This window comes from Emiliania huxleyi (genome assembly GCF_000372725.1).
Source record: "Emiliania huxleyi CCMP1516 chromosome Unknown EMIHUscaffold_211, whole genome shotgun sequence".
Lineage (NCBI taxonomy): Eukaryota > Haptophyta > Isochrysidales > Noelaerhabdaceae > Emiliania > Emiliania huxleyi.
In genome coordinates, this window is record NW_005200496.1 from 169,686 (window position 1) to 183,182 (window position 13,497).

Consider the following 13,497-nt stretch of genomic DNA (forward strand, 5'->3'; position numbering starts at 1 on the left):
ACGCTCGGATAGCATGATTCAACCCACATGATGCATGAGCATGTGCCCCGAGAACGGCGACGTATATGGCGGGGGACAATCTCTATACCGTATCTGGGAGATAAATAAAGAAATAAAAACGGACACCTCTCTACTGTGAGATGGGAGTGGATAAATAAATAAATAAAAACGGACACCTCTCTACTGTGAGATGGGTAAAAAGGAACAGGCCCCCGCCCTTGCGATCTTTGTGCAGGGTTCTTTTTGTGGGTGTGGTCGGCGACTAGCCGGGGTCGTCCTCCCGATGGGGGGCTAGCACTAGCCTATATGGAGTGGAGAGAGAGTGTCGCGTGTCGGTTTTTGTTTTCCTTCTTGGACGCAGTCGCTTGAGGTTACGAAGCGTTGCACCAATAGAGGCAAATACTCACACAGCAGAGAACGAGCGAAAGTGCGCTCTCTATATCGCATGACTGTAATACTTCAGCCCGGTCCGCGCGGGATCACAAACAAGCAGTCGCCGTCGGCGAGCAGCGTCCCGGTGGCGTCGTGCATTGTCCCCTTCAGGAAGCGCTTCCGCCCCTCGACGCGGTCGAGAGCGCACAACAGCTCCACAGTGGTACCTGGCGCACAAAGCGGCCCAGGAGTGCGGGAGAGGGGGGGGGGGGGGAAGAGGACGGCGGCGCGAAATCGACGGGCGCGCGAGGGTGTGTGCTGGCCTAGCCGGGAAGAGATTTCACTGCGAGTCGGCCTTAGCAGGCGCACCGGCATAGACGGGCGCGCGGTAGTTGATGTGGAGGAAGGCCGTGAAGCCAAACTGGCTGGTGCTCGACACCTGCTGCCCCGGCGGGCCCTCCGCTGCCGGCGGTGAGTTGCTGCCCCTGCGCATGAGCGCCTACGTGGCGAACGAGAAGAGTCAGAGGCAATGAAGCGTATGTGGTTCTCTCTCTAGGTGAGGCGCCGGCTAACGAGAAGAGTCAGAGGCAATGAAGCGTATGTGGTTCTCTCTAGTTGAGGCGCCGGCTTTGCGGGCCCGTGCAGCGCCGCCGCGAGAGCGCCGCGCTCCTTGAGCAGGCCGATCGCGTTGGCCCACCCAAAGGTGTTGTCGAAAAGGAGCGCCGTCACACCGCCGTGGACGATGCCGGGGTGGCCGTCCAGGCCGCTGCCCAGTGAGGCGATGCCGGCGACTGCAGTCCCGTCCCGCTTCGCATAGAGCTGGTAGAGGCGGATGCTGTTGGTCCGGGCGCCGAGCGTGTCAAAGATGACGCTGCCGTCCAGGCTGTCCACATCCATGCCGGCACCACTCAACAACTTGGTGGTGCAGTTGACCCACTCCGGGTCCCGCTCAAACTTTGAGACGAGCGATTCCGCCTCGAGCGACGGCGCGGGCTGCGCAAACCAGTCGGAGAGCGGCATGGAGTAGGCAGCAGCACCGCCTGCTGAGACGGCGGCGCCGAGCCGGGCCGCAGCGGCGACTCGGCGCATTTCTTTGCACCGCCTCCGGGGTGTTGGGGCGACGACGACTCGGGGCGGTCGGAAGGCTGGGACGCCTCCGGGGTGTTGGGGCGACGACGACTCGGGGCCGTCGGAAGGCTGGCGTCCCGCTCTCTGGCAAAAGAAATCAGTGCTACTGGCAACAAAGAAACGGCGGACGCTTTCTTTTTTGGGATGTCCGTTTTATTTATTTCAATTTAAACAAAACAACTCTCAAGTTGGCAACAAGAAACCCTCTGCTGCTCCCGCTCCAGTGATCCAAAACCCATCCCTTCTTGGCCTGTCTGTTTTCTTTCCTTCCTTCTTTCTTATCCGCTTTCTTTGTCTTCGTTAAGTTTGGCCTCGGGCTGGCTCGCGTCGGCTGGCCTCGCAACAGTAGGGGGAGGGCTCCCAGGGCTTCGAGGTTTTTCAGCTGTTTTTATCGTGCGCTGCTCACTCACTATACACTGAGTGGAGAGAGAGTACACCACACACACAAACACTACTCCCCAACACGCGGCTAGCCAGGCCTGCCTGCTACACGATGGCGACGTTCTCACTCAGGGTTCTGTCTGCGTGCTATTGCTGCCTCCCGCTTGGAGTCGGCAGTAAAGCAAGTGGGTGGAAGCGGGGGCGACAGGGACGGCGGCGGCGGCATCAGGGTCGGCGATGCCGAGGTGTGTGCCCATGTTTGTGCGTGGGGGGCGTTGCACGCCGCGGATCAGGCCGGGCGGTGGGGAGGAATCGGAAGGCGACGGCGGCGGCAGGGACAGGGGCAGTAGCGGCGTGCGCGCGGGAGTGGCCGGCAGCGTGGCGGCAGCACTGGCGGTTGCTGGCTCGGCGGGCTTCAAAGGCCGGCGCTCCTTGCGGGCGCACCGGTGGGCACTGCGGCGGCACCCTTCCGCCACACCTTTGTGGCACCCCCCCCTCTCTTGGGGCAAGTCTTGGCGCTTTCTTAAGCGCCTGAGCTCCTCCCGAGGCTGAACTCCTCCCTGCATCTCTGCAGAATACTGTATGTCCCTTGTTTGTAACGTCTTTGATCCAAATCTTTACTGCGAAGATTATGGACCGCCACACATTTGTCAATTCACTTTTCAGCTCTTTATCGTCACACGTTTCATGGTACATAGAAGGAGCAAAATATGCACTGTAATGTGTAAAGTGCTCCAACAAGGCGCGGCAAAGCGTCACACAACCCCTACCTTCCGGATCGACGGCGGCCGCGCCTCCCGGCCCGGCTCGCCCTGCTCCCTGCCGTCTCTGCGCGGCTTCCGCTCTCCTGCGGCGGCGGGCGGCCGGGGGCCGAGCGCCGTGGGCACCACCACGCCGCGCAGCTCCGCCGTGCCCGCCTCGCTGTTCGCCGCCTCGGCGGCGGCCAGCTCGCGCGCCGCGTCGAGGAAGTCGAGGCTGACGCGCGTGTGGAAGGATTTGCGCCCGAGCGGCCCCTCGTTGAAAGCGACGTGCGAGCCCGACTTGGTGATGAGGAGGAGGGCGCCTGTCCACGGCCGCGCGCGTGAAGAGACGCTGTTCACGGCCCAACCAACATGATCCGCGAACACGCCGGGCTGGTCGCGGACGATCACCTACAGGCTGTGTCGTGGACGCGTCGCGGACGTCGCATGGTCCCACCGGCCACTCGCGGCCTCTCGCATCCGGGCGGGCGAGCGACGCGGGGCACACAAAGTCGTCCTCAGCGTTGAGCACTAGCACCTGCTCACGCCTCATCCCGTGAAGAGACTGCGGTTCGCAGCGTCGCCCGGCGAACTGAGCGGCGACACCGGCACGCTCACATTCCGCCGCACCGCCATCGGGTCGTGCGCAGCAAAGTACTCGTCGCCCGTCGCGCCGCGCCGCCGCATCGCGAAGGGCGCCTGCTCCACGCACCACGCTGTGAAGAGGGGCCGCCCAGGGCTCAGCCCGTCTCTCGACGTTCTCTCTCTCTCTCCGCCTCCTCTCTCCCCCTCCTCTCTCCGCCTCCTCTCGATGACTCTCGGCCTCCCCCCGGGCTGGCCCTCACGTGCGCGGCGAGCAGATCGGACAACGACTGCGCGGCGAGGCAAGCATCGACCGCCGCAGAGTCATACGCGCGGAGCAGCCGCTCGTTCCGCCGGACGAATCGGCTCCGGATCTGGGCGAGCATCGCTCGCTCGGCGGCGGGCTGCGCCTGTCCACGGCCGGGCGCGTGAAGCGACGCGGCGCGCGGCCGCACGCCTCGCTCGGCGGCGGGGAGCGCCTCGCTCATCGCGCCAAAGGCGCTGCCCACGTCCCACGCCTGATAAACATCATGCCTGTGTGCGGCGGTCCCGTCCGGTCGCGTGGCCGCAGCCCTGTCACGGCACGCGAGGAGGCAGGCGGGGGCGGGCGGGGGCGGGCTGCAGGCTGGGCTCGCTGCTGCTCACCGCAGGCGGGGGCAGGCTGGGCTCCAGGGGGCGGGCGGGGCTCGCTGCTGCTCACCGGGCATATCGCACACGCGGCGCCGACGGGCGTAGCGGAGCCGGCGGCGCCGAGGTAAGAGATGAGGAGGCCCGAGCCGGCAGAGACGCCGACCTAGGAAGGCTCAGGACGCTGGTGGGCACCGGAGAGTAGAGGCGGGGGGTGGGGCGAGCAGAGGGGGGGTTGGCAGAGAGGGGGGGAGGGGGAGAGAGAGAGCGAGAGGGGGGGGGAGAGAGAGAGAGAGAAAGAGAGAGAGGCGGCACCATTCCGAGGAAGGAGGCGCGGGGGTGCGCCCGCCGCACCGCCTCCAGCTGGAGCTGCACGTCACTGACGTCGCCTACAGCCCCGGCCAACGCCTCGACCTCACGCCTCCCCCCCTCCAGCCCAGCCCGCCCTCGCCGCCGCCGCCGAGCAAGTTGAAGGTCGGCGAGGTGAGCCTGGAGGAGGGGTCGTGCCCGCGGCGCACAAAGGTGCACGCCCGCCAGCCGCGGGACGAGGCGTACGCCTTTGCGGGACAGTGTTCCGGGACGCGTCATGGACGTGTCCTGCTGTCCGTCCGCGCGCGACGCCGCCCGCCATCAGCCAGCGGGTCTGCGCCGCCGTGCCCGTGATGGTGTGGAGGAAGATGACGATCGGCGCCTGCCGTCGAAGCGCGGCGGAGAAAGTGCGGCCGAGGTGCCAGCCGAGATCTGACTGCAGGAGTGTTGTCGGCGCCTCGGGCGGTAGCGTGACGCCGACCTCGTCCTTTGTCCACTCCACGCCCAGGTCCGGCTCCGACGGCACCGCTGTCGTGCGGCCAGTGAGCGGCGGCTCGACGTTCCGCCTCAGCGCGGCGAGGCGCGAGCGGAGCGTCGCAAGCACAAAGTTGGCCTTTGCGCTGCGCGCCCACGGCGTCGGCTGGTAGGTTGGCCGCTCGAGCGCCGGCGCCGCGGCAATGATCTTGTCAAGCCGGCGTGCGAGAGGAGAGGCATCATCCTTCCGCCTGAGGAGGCTCGGAAGCGTCTAGAGAGGCGGCACGATGCGCGGATATGGAGCCGCACAGGGAAGAGGAAGGCGTGGGGCGGAGCGCTTACCAGTAGGCTCGCACCCGCTCGATCCTGTTGTTCCCTCGATGCGCTCGTAGCGTAGTGGGGATGGTCAGCGCATGGCTCAACGCCAGCAGCAGCATCAACGATAAACGTCCGAGCCGTGTCGCCAACGGCAAGCGTCCGAGCCGTCGCAAACGTGGGCTTTGTGGCCGAAGCTTGTCGCGCCTTGAAAAACAAAAAAAAGGTGCTGGTTGCATCCAAACTGTCACTCCCTTTTCTCCCGGCCGGGGTGGGGCGCGCGCGGGGGCGGCGGGTGTGCGGGATGTCTGTGGGCCCGAGAGCGATATGCCATGTCTGCCTTGCTTTCTTTCCTCGTAACATCGAAGGCTCTCAAAAAAAAAGCAGGGTTCCTAGACCACGCCTCACTTTTCACAGGCCCTGCCATGAGCCGCCCTCCTACCCGCCATGCCCCCGTGGCCACAGGGCCAGTCCGCTCCAGACTGGCCTGTTGAGGACGACGGCGATGTCAGGATAGAGTGCCCGCCGCTGACCTCGTGGCTCGTGCGGATGTGTGCGGTGACGTCAATACTGATCTAACCCTGAAATGCCTTGTTCATTGCCGACCCGAAGCGCCATCCGTGAAGGTCCTGCTCTCGCCTGAAGCTAGCTGCTTCCCCGCGCCCATTCTCACTGCACGGCGCACAGCTGAATGCCGAACGCCTCGCACGTGCTGACTGACGAGTTGCCTGGGATGGCGTCGTTGCCGATCGCGACCAGCTCAACATCAAATTCAAGATCGGCGTTGGGCGGGATTGGTCCAGCGCCCTCCCTCCCGTAGCCGTAGTCTGAGGTGACGTGAAGCGTCGATGCCTCGCCGAGCTTCATCTCGGAGATACCTTCGTCCCAGCCTTTGATGACTGAACCGATGCCGATTACAAACGTGAGTGGCTTGCCGCGGTCACGGGACGAGTCAAACTCATGGCCGCTGTCCTTCAGGCGGCCGGTGTAGTGAGCCTTGACAACCTCGCCTGCGTTCGGGGTGCGTCCAGCGCCTTCGCGGACGACGGTGCGTGTCACGCCCATAGCTGTTTGCTCACCACGCAATCCTTGCAGCCCAGGCCTTGCTCACCTCGCCGCCTGGGACGCCTGCCTTTTGCTCGCGCACGAGCCCTCTCAGGGTTCGGGCTCCTGCGGGGGGTCGGTCGTCTATATTTCGCTCCGCTGCGGGGGATACTTAGGGAAGAAGGCCGTTTTCCGCGAGTCAGTGGGCGCAGACAGACCCCCTATTCGGCTAGTGGGAGCACCCAGGCCCACTCACCGCAAATAGAGAAAACGGGCAGGGCGGGAGCTCGTTACTTATACGTTATTATACTCACGCGGGAAAAAAGTCAGTCACAGCTCGTCCTTCCCGCCACCAGCATCGCCGCCATCGCCACAGTACCCGCAGGACCGCCGGCAACTTGTCCGCATCATCGGCGCAGTAGCACATGCGCGCGGCGAGCTCCCGATGATGGCAGTGCAGGTCGACACTTGATCCTCACATTGACCAGCGGATGCAAAATTGGCCGTCGCTTTGGCCCTCTGCTGCCGTGTCGGTGCCTCCACACGCGGCGCCTCCGCTGTGTCTGCGCACAGGCCGCAGCTTCTGGCACACAGCTTCTCCGCCATCGGCGAGCTGCACGCGGCCGGATGGCTGTTTGTCCACCGAGCGCAATCCTCAAACGAGTCCATGCAGCTCGCCGGGCGAGGATGCGAGGAGAGCGGGCCCGACTGACCAGGGCTGGGGCGCTGGGCGGACCCGCAGCCGCAAGAGCGTCCGCACTCGCTCTCCATGTAGGCCGCGTTTCTCTCGCACTCGCCGGTCGCCGCCCACGCCTCGCACTGCTCTCGCCTGTCGATGCAGCTGGTAGTGATGCCTTCCGACGCCCTCCCCCGCGCCGCCCTCCCCACCGACGCGCCGCCGACCGCCGCGGCCCTGTGCTCAGAGGCAGCTGCTGCGGCGCAAACGTCGCACGACAGGCGGCACTCCCTCCGCATGAAAGCGGTGTTTCGCTCGCATTCGCCCGCCGCGGCCCACGCCTCGCACGAAGAGTCCTCGTCGAGGCAGCTCGGCGCAGCAATCTCGAGCGGGCCGCCTTCGAGCACGCGCCAGATAGCGAGGCTCGCATTTTCAGACACACCGGGCCCCTTCCGCGCAAGCCGCTCGGCCTGCGGAATGAGCGGCAACAACGGCGGCGATGAGAGCGACCCATACGGCCGTGTCCATGGTGGGCGCTTGCCTGAAGTGTGTGCGAGAGGAAGACGTAGCGAGCGGCTCGGCCGTGAGCGGGAAGTGTCAGCACCTGTTGGAGCGGCCATGAGTTAGTGAGTGGGCTCGGCGGTGGGCAGCGGGCGGCGGGCGGGCGGGAGTGGCGACGACCTCTTGGACGGAGGATCCGTGGACCCAGTTGACACGGACCGGCTCCGAGAGAGAGTTGTGGAACGTAACTTCGATCTGTGGTCCGGACGATCAAAGTCAGCGCTCAGCCAGGTCGCAGCGATAGATGAGCGGTGAACAATAGGTGAAGGGAGGGCAGGGAAGTAAGGAGGGACGTGTGAGGCGCTCGAGGCGTCATCTCAGTGGGTCAGACGCCACCTGCAGCTGCTGCCACACCCAGGCTTGGAAGGAGGCGGAGGTTGGAACCGCGGTGAGTGGCTCGAGGAGCCGCGCCGGAGCGCCTGCAGGAGACGCCGGGAGAGGACATGAGGTGTATCCGAGGCAGAAGCCACGGCAGTGACAGATTGCCCCAGTTGGTGGACGGCGATGGTGGCCGCAGCCTTCTCTAGAAGCGCACCGAGTACCTCGCCAGCCCTCTGGTGGACGAACAGTGGGCAGGCGGGCAGGTACAGGGAGCCGGCCCGCCGAATGAGCAGCGGCTGCAAGCGCGAGCGGAAGGGGAAGAGTGGTGATTGCAGCCCGCCGAGCGACGCCGAGCCATTGGCCGGCGCGAGGTTCGGTGCGACATCGTATTTTGCCGCGACCAGGAGATCTTCCCACCAAACACCGTGCCAATCCTGTGTTTGGTGCGCAAAGGGGTAGGGAAAGCCGACGGACGTCTCATCGAGGAGCCGTGCGCTGCACGAGGCATCTCGCGAGTCGTAGAAGGCGAGTAGGACGTGCTTGGAGAGGGCGCTTTCGCTTCGAGAGGTGCCAGCGGGCGATGACCCCGCAAACTCGATCAGATCTGCGGCTGACCTAGCCTCGTGAAGCCGCCGCCGCGCAAGCGCGTGCGGGCTCTCCTGCCACGTGCTTGCCTCGGCTGACGCGTGCGACCGAGGCGTTTGGGGTGGACGGGAAGGCGGCCGGGGTGGTGGCTGCGGCGGCGGCCGGGGCGGCGGCCGGGGCGGTGGCTTCGGCGGTGGCCGTGGCGGCGGCCTGGATGGGTGTGAGCGAGCCGTCTCCGCAGCAAGATTCGCGGCTTGCACGCGGGGCGCACTCCGCGTGCGATCGTATTCTGACCGCTGCTCCTTGTCCACCAGAACTGCGTACGCAGCTGCCACGGCCTTGAACCTTGTTGCGGCTGCCTCGCGCGCATTGCCTTTGACGCGGTCAGGGTGGAGACTCTTCGCTTGCTTGTAGTAAGCCTCTCGAATCTGTGCAGTGCTCACTCCGGCTCCCACACCGAGGATGTCGTAGTACGTCTCGGAACCGCGCGCGCAGCAGAGGCCGATGAAGGCGAGGACCATAGCACCAACGGCGTCGGCTCGTTCTGTCGTTTCGTTGAGGGGACAGGGCCAAGTAGGGTATAAAGTATCCGTACGCGACAAATGGCTGGCTATACTGGGGTACATGAGGAAGACAGCGCCAAACTGCCATACCTGAAAAGGACTCACACTGTGGTAGGGCCAGGTATCCGTACTGCTGTACTCGTGCCCAGTGCGCCCGGTACCCGGATACCGGCGTCCGGCCTCCTCGTACTGACTGCAATACTGCGAGAGAGGCGGCACAATACTGCCATACCTCCCACATACAAGTGTCAAAGTATGGCGAAGTATGCATACTTCAATACCACAGACTTCGCCGCTTGTACGCGGATACTGCAGATACTGCAGATACTGCAGATACTGCAGATACTGCAGATACTGCAGATACTGCAGATACTGCAGATACTGCAGATACTGCAGATACTGCAGATACTGCAGATACTGCAGATACTGCAGATACTGCAGATACTGCAGATACTGCAGATACTGCAGATACGGGTGGGTGCCGACTGCGCTATACAACAGCGGCTGCGGCACCCCACAGCCTCAGTGGAACAGCTGCCAAAAGCTGATTATGCACTGCCAGAGGCATTGGCCAGCAGCGACGCAAAACTTGACGGCCGAAGCGGGTAGATAGATGCGTTGCGGGCGGCGGCAGATCTGGGCTGCGAGGGTGGTGCTGCCACACCCCACCCGCCTGTTGCCACAGACGACCCAGATACCGCGGATACCGCGGATACCGCGGATACCGCGGATACTGCAGATACTGCAGATACTGCAGATACTGCAGATACTGCAGAACTGCAGATACTGCAGATACTGCAGATACTGCAGATACTGCAGATACTGCAGATACTGGAGCGCGCCCTCGAGATACCTGGGTACTTGGGCGGGTTGCGGGACCACGTAAGGAGTGGTATCCCCGTACCCATACTTGCGGGTGCGACCGCCGCTACCTATGTACTTGAGACGAGCTGCAACATACTGCCATATGTGCGTCTCAACTACCCATACCAGCATACGTCTAGCTATGCGTCTATGAGGTATCTTTAAGTACCAGCGTATGCATACCTGGCGCAACAGCAGGATTTACCTGCCTACCCCGACGATGGAAATAGATACCCCGATACGTTCATACCTCACAAATACCTTACTTGGCCCTGTCCCCTGAGAAGTGTCCTCGGGGGACTTGAGCACTTGAGCACTTGATAGGCTGATAGGGCCGATTCCGCATGGTACGGGACCCCTCGATCGTCTCGCCCTCCCTCACTGGAGTGTTCATTGGAGGGGGTCATAACAAACACGGTACAGGATCGAGGTGCACGCTGCCGAAGCAGTGTCGTCCCCCCTCCCTCTCTCTCCTCGACGGACGGCGATGGCGGTGGTGACCGATCGAGCTACAAGAGGAACTTGTTCTGCAGGATCCGGGATAGTCAGACTCCTCAGGTCTGTTCACCCCAGCCCGAGCTCCCGCTCGACAGACTGTAGAGTTGGGTAGACCTTTTAGAAGAAAAAGGGGAAAAAGCGCGGGGGGGGGGGGGGGGGCAACAGTGTGTGGGAGGCGGACCATAAGGAAGGTCCTACATCTCTTTTAACACGATTTCTTCACAGATCTTCTTATTGACAATTGAGAAGAAAATACAATTAAATACCTCGTATGGCGCTGCGCGCTGCGCGAGAGACCGAGAGGTTGAGGTGCGAGCCCTGGGGAAGCCCTGGGGATGGGGGGAGACTGTGCCCGCAGGCCGGGGGGGGGGGGGGGGGGATTGAGGCCGGTCCTGTCTCATGGATCACACACAGAGGTAGGTTCACAGACCTTGTTAAACAAAAATTTATCGCGATGCCGAGGACCCTACTCCTTGGACTTACGTCGCGCAAACGACCCCAGGGTGCGGTTCTTAAACTTCGTGGCCAGTTGCACTCTGCGGACCGCGTCGCTCATGTCAGCTTGCTCCGAGGTGACCGACGAGGCCGGCGACCGGGCTCCTGTAGCAGCGGGGCTAGGTTTTGGGTTGTGTGTGTGGATCTAGTTGGGTGTTGGGAAATCAGCAGCCGCCTGATGGCTCGGGGGTGTTCAGCTCGAGAGCGGTGGCTGGCTTCAGGCTCGTCGCGGCGGTCGGAAGCGCGGCGATGCTGTCCGGCGAGGAGAACGCCTTGAGCGCCAGGTAGATGAGGTCGCGTTGGAAGGCCGACTTAGCGCGCAGCGTCAGCGGGCTGGCGCGCTTGACCGACGGCAGCACGAGCATAAACGTGAGTTCGTCGGTGCCGTACTCGAGCCTTGCGAGTGCGTGCGACTCCTTCATGACTGTCTTCTCCACCTTGTTGCGGTTCTCCCGCACCTTGATCTTGTCCCCCGTGAGCAAGAGCGACCGCTCGCGGTCGGTCGCGTCGAAGAGGCCATCAAACCGCCGCTCGCCCCGCTGCACCCACTCGCGCAGGGTGTGGGGCACCTCGGGCGCCACGCACACCGCACCGGCTGTCGCTGCCTGCTGTGGCGCACCGAGCGCCCCTACAAGGCAACCGTGTCTTTGCTTATCCATGCCACGCGAGAGGTGAGATTTAGGCGAGGGGAGCGGACCGTTGGAGCCGACGGGCGTGACGAGCACAGAGATCTCACACCCAATATCAGGGGCGGTGACGAGGTAGGAGGGCCCCTCGAGTCGCCGCTGCTCGCCGGCACGGCGCCACACATATTGCAGCGTCGTGCGGGGCGAGTCGACGATGGCATCGATGGTCAGCACGTAGGAAACCACAGGCTCGCCGCGCAAGCTCAGCCGCACCACCGCCGGCTCGCCCGACGCACCCGAAACCGCCGCCGCGCCTCCGTCGCCACTCCCATCTGCAGCTTGCATGGCCTCGACACTCGAGAGAGCCTCGCCTCCACTCTCCGGTTGCTGCACGCTGGCCTTCACGGCCAGCACGGATGTGAGTGTCTGAAGTGGAGATGGCGGATCGGACTCAGCAGGCACGAGAGGAGGGGTTGTCACCGTGACCGGAAGTGGTGTGGGTCTCGCTGACAGCAGCGCTGGCACTGGTGCCGATCTCGACACTACGGTGGGTGACGGCGGCGCCGATCCCTGATTGACAAGTTGATGCGACGGCTCCCCCACGGGCGACGCCGGCGCATCGAGGCTCGTGAGCCGCCGCGTCGCCAGCAGACTCCGCGCCCTCTCAAGCTCCACCTCGAGCGAGTCCCGCTCCGCCACGAGGCCATCGCGCTCGAGCAAGGCGGCATCCCGCTCAATGGCGAGCTGACTCCTCTCTGCCGCAGCGCTGTCAGCGGAAGCTGCGAGAGACTCCCTGGCCTGCGCATGCGCCTTGACCTGCGCCTGAAGCGCAACCACCTGTGGACGGACGCGTTACAATGCGGCAGATGCAACGTCTGTCGCGAGCGCACGAGCCAGAGATACGGTCTAGGCGTGGAGCCCGAGATGCGTGGCAGGAGACCGCGGATATTGAAAGCAGCTTGACGCAGGGACGGGTGTTGGAAGGCACCATGTTCGCTGCCTCGCCCATGTCCGCCTCGAGCCGCGCCCTCTCACGGGCCTCCGCCTCGGCGTCCGCCTCGGCCTCACTTGCACGAGCCTTTGCTGCCGCGCTTTCGGCACGCATCGACTCCGCCTCCGCCTCGAGCTCCGTGCGCGCGTCGCTCAGCCGCGCATGGATGCTGTCGCGCTCAGTCGCTCGTGCAGCCTATGGGTTACAGCCGCGCTGACGGCGAAGCATTTGTCCGAAGGAGCTGCAACGAGACGCCGCCCCCGCCACCTCGCTGCCGTCAAGGCGTGCCCTCAACTCCTCGATTTCCGCCTGTCCCATACGGTGCTTGAATATGCTGGCATACGCGACGCCAAACGCAGCGCGGAGGCTCTGCCTGCGTTGTCTCGTGCAGCGCTCGATCGTGCTCGCTCGCCCGCAGTCGCTCGAGCTCAGCCTGAGAGGGGGGAAGGACTATTAGTGCTACTCCATCAGCGTCTGCATGTCATGCCATACTGGGCGTGCACTACCGCCCACTTTGCCAGGACCGGGCACTCTCCGGTGCGACACACCTCTCTCGCAAAGAGCTTGGATTCCGTTTCCCGCGATGCTGCCTCGAGCCGTGAGGTGGCGCAGCGCGCGTCTGCTAGTTGAGCTCTGAGCTCGGAGAACTCGATTCGCCTAGAGCCGCGCCTCGGCAGGATTGGCACGTAAACGTGGCAACCCAACAGCGAGCGGTCCGCGACGCACCGGGCCGAGAGCTCAGACCGCTGCGCGTCTAGCGTCGCCCTGTCGGCGGCGGTGCTCTCAAGCCGCTCCACTGCCGCCTCGCGCCACGTCCGCTCCTCCGCCAAGTCCGCTCTGAGCTGCTGGACCTGCGCTGCGAGGGCATCCACCTGAGGCCAAGATTGGAGCGAGTTGGAGGTGTGTGTGTGTGTGTGTGTGTGTGTGTGTGTGTGTGTGTGTGTGTGTGTGTGTGTGTGTGTGTGTGTGTGTGTGTGTGTGTGCAAGGAGAGCGAGCGCGCTTTGCCCACCTCTGTCTCCCGCGTCGCGAGCTGTTGCCGCAGCCGGCCCAGCTCGATCCGCTGGGCGTCAAGGGAGGACTCGAAGTGCTCGGATGCCTTGGCCTCCCGGCCCGCCGCGTTGGCCGACAGGCGGCGCACCTCGGCGAGCAGCAGGTCCAGCTGCTGGTTCTTGCGTTGGACCGACTCGCGGAAGAGCGCCTCTGTTTTGTGAAGGTGTCGCTGCAGCTCGCCGAGGCTCTTCTCTTGACTAAGGAGCGCAACGCAATAGGCCTGCGTCGGTTCCGACAGCCCTGTCGCCGGTTGGTCGAGCATTGAGGATTCAGCCTTCATGAAGGCTCAAGGCG

At 64.1% G+C, this 13,497-nt stretch overlaps 4 protein-coding genes across 4 annotated transcripts; all 4 read right to left on the minus strand.

Annotated features, from left to right (window-relative positions):
• Nucleotides 1-459: 459 nt before the first annotated feature.
• On the minus strand, nucleotides 460-1,461 carry EMIHUDRAFT_114267 (hypothetical protein; the record flags this gene model as incomplete). Its single annotated transcript, XM_005780602.1, has 3 exons — nucleotides 460-599; nucleotides 742-871; nucleotides 946-1,461. 3 exons carry the CDS (start codon nucleotides 1,459-1,461, stop codon nucleotides 460-462), a joined length of 786 nt encoding a protein of 261 aa, XP_005780659.1.
• A 1,175-nt stretch (nucleotides 1,462-2,636) lies between these two features.
• EMIHUDRAFT_235010 (hypothetical protein) lies at nucleotides 2,637-5,050 on the minus strand (the record flags this gene model as incomplete). Its single annotated transcript, XM_005780603.1, has 9 exons — nucleotides 2,637-2,693; nucleotides 2,769-2,944; nucleotides 3,033-3,159; nucleotides 3,228-3,320; nucleotides 3,467-3,721; nucleotides 3,904-3,996; nucleotides 4,146-4,219; nucleotides 4,386-4,864; nucleotides 4,956-5,050. The coding sequence occupies 9 exons, from the start codon at nucleotides 5,048-5,050 to the stop codon at nucleotides 2,637-2,639; spliced, it is 1,449 nt and encodes a 482-aa protein (XP_005780660.1).
• Nucleotides 5,051-5,597: 547 nt separating this feature from the next.
• On the minus strand, nucleotides 5,598-5,993 carry EMIHUDRAFT_235011 (FKBP-type peptidyl-prolyl cis-trans isomerase; the record flags this gene model as incomplete). Its single annotated transcript, XM_005780604.1, has 1 exon — nucleotides 5,598-5,993. The coding sequence occupies one exon, from the start codon at nucleotides 5,991-5,993 to the stop codon at nucleotides 5,598-5,600; it is 396 nt and encodes a 131-aa protein (XP_005780661.1).
• A 4,706-nt stretch (nucleotides 5,994-10,699) lies between these two features.
• Nucleotides 10,700-13,483, minus strand: EMIHUDRAFT_114270 (hypothetical protein; the record flags this gene model as incomplete). The annotated part of the gene is made up of 6 exons (XM_005780605.1): nucleotides 10,700-11,560; nucleotides 11,837-11,998; nucleotides 12,150-12,347; nucleotides 12,420-12,585; nucleotides 12,879-13,024; nucleotides 13,163-13,483. 6 exons carry the CDS (start codon nucleotides 13,481-13,483, stop codon nucleotides 10,700-10,702), a joined length of 1,854 nt encoding a protein of 617 aa, XP_005780662.1.
• Nucleotides 13,484-13,497: the final 14 nt, after the last annotated feature.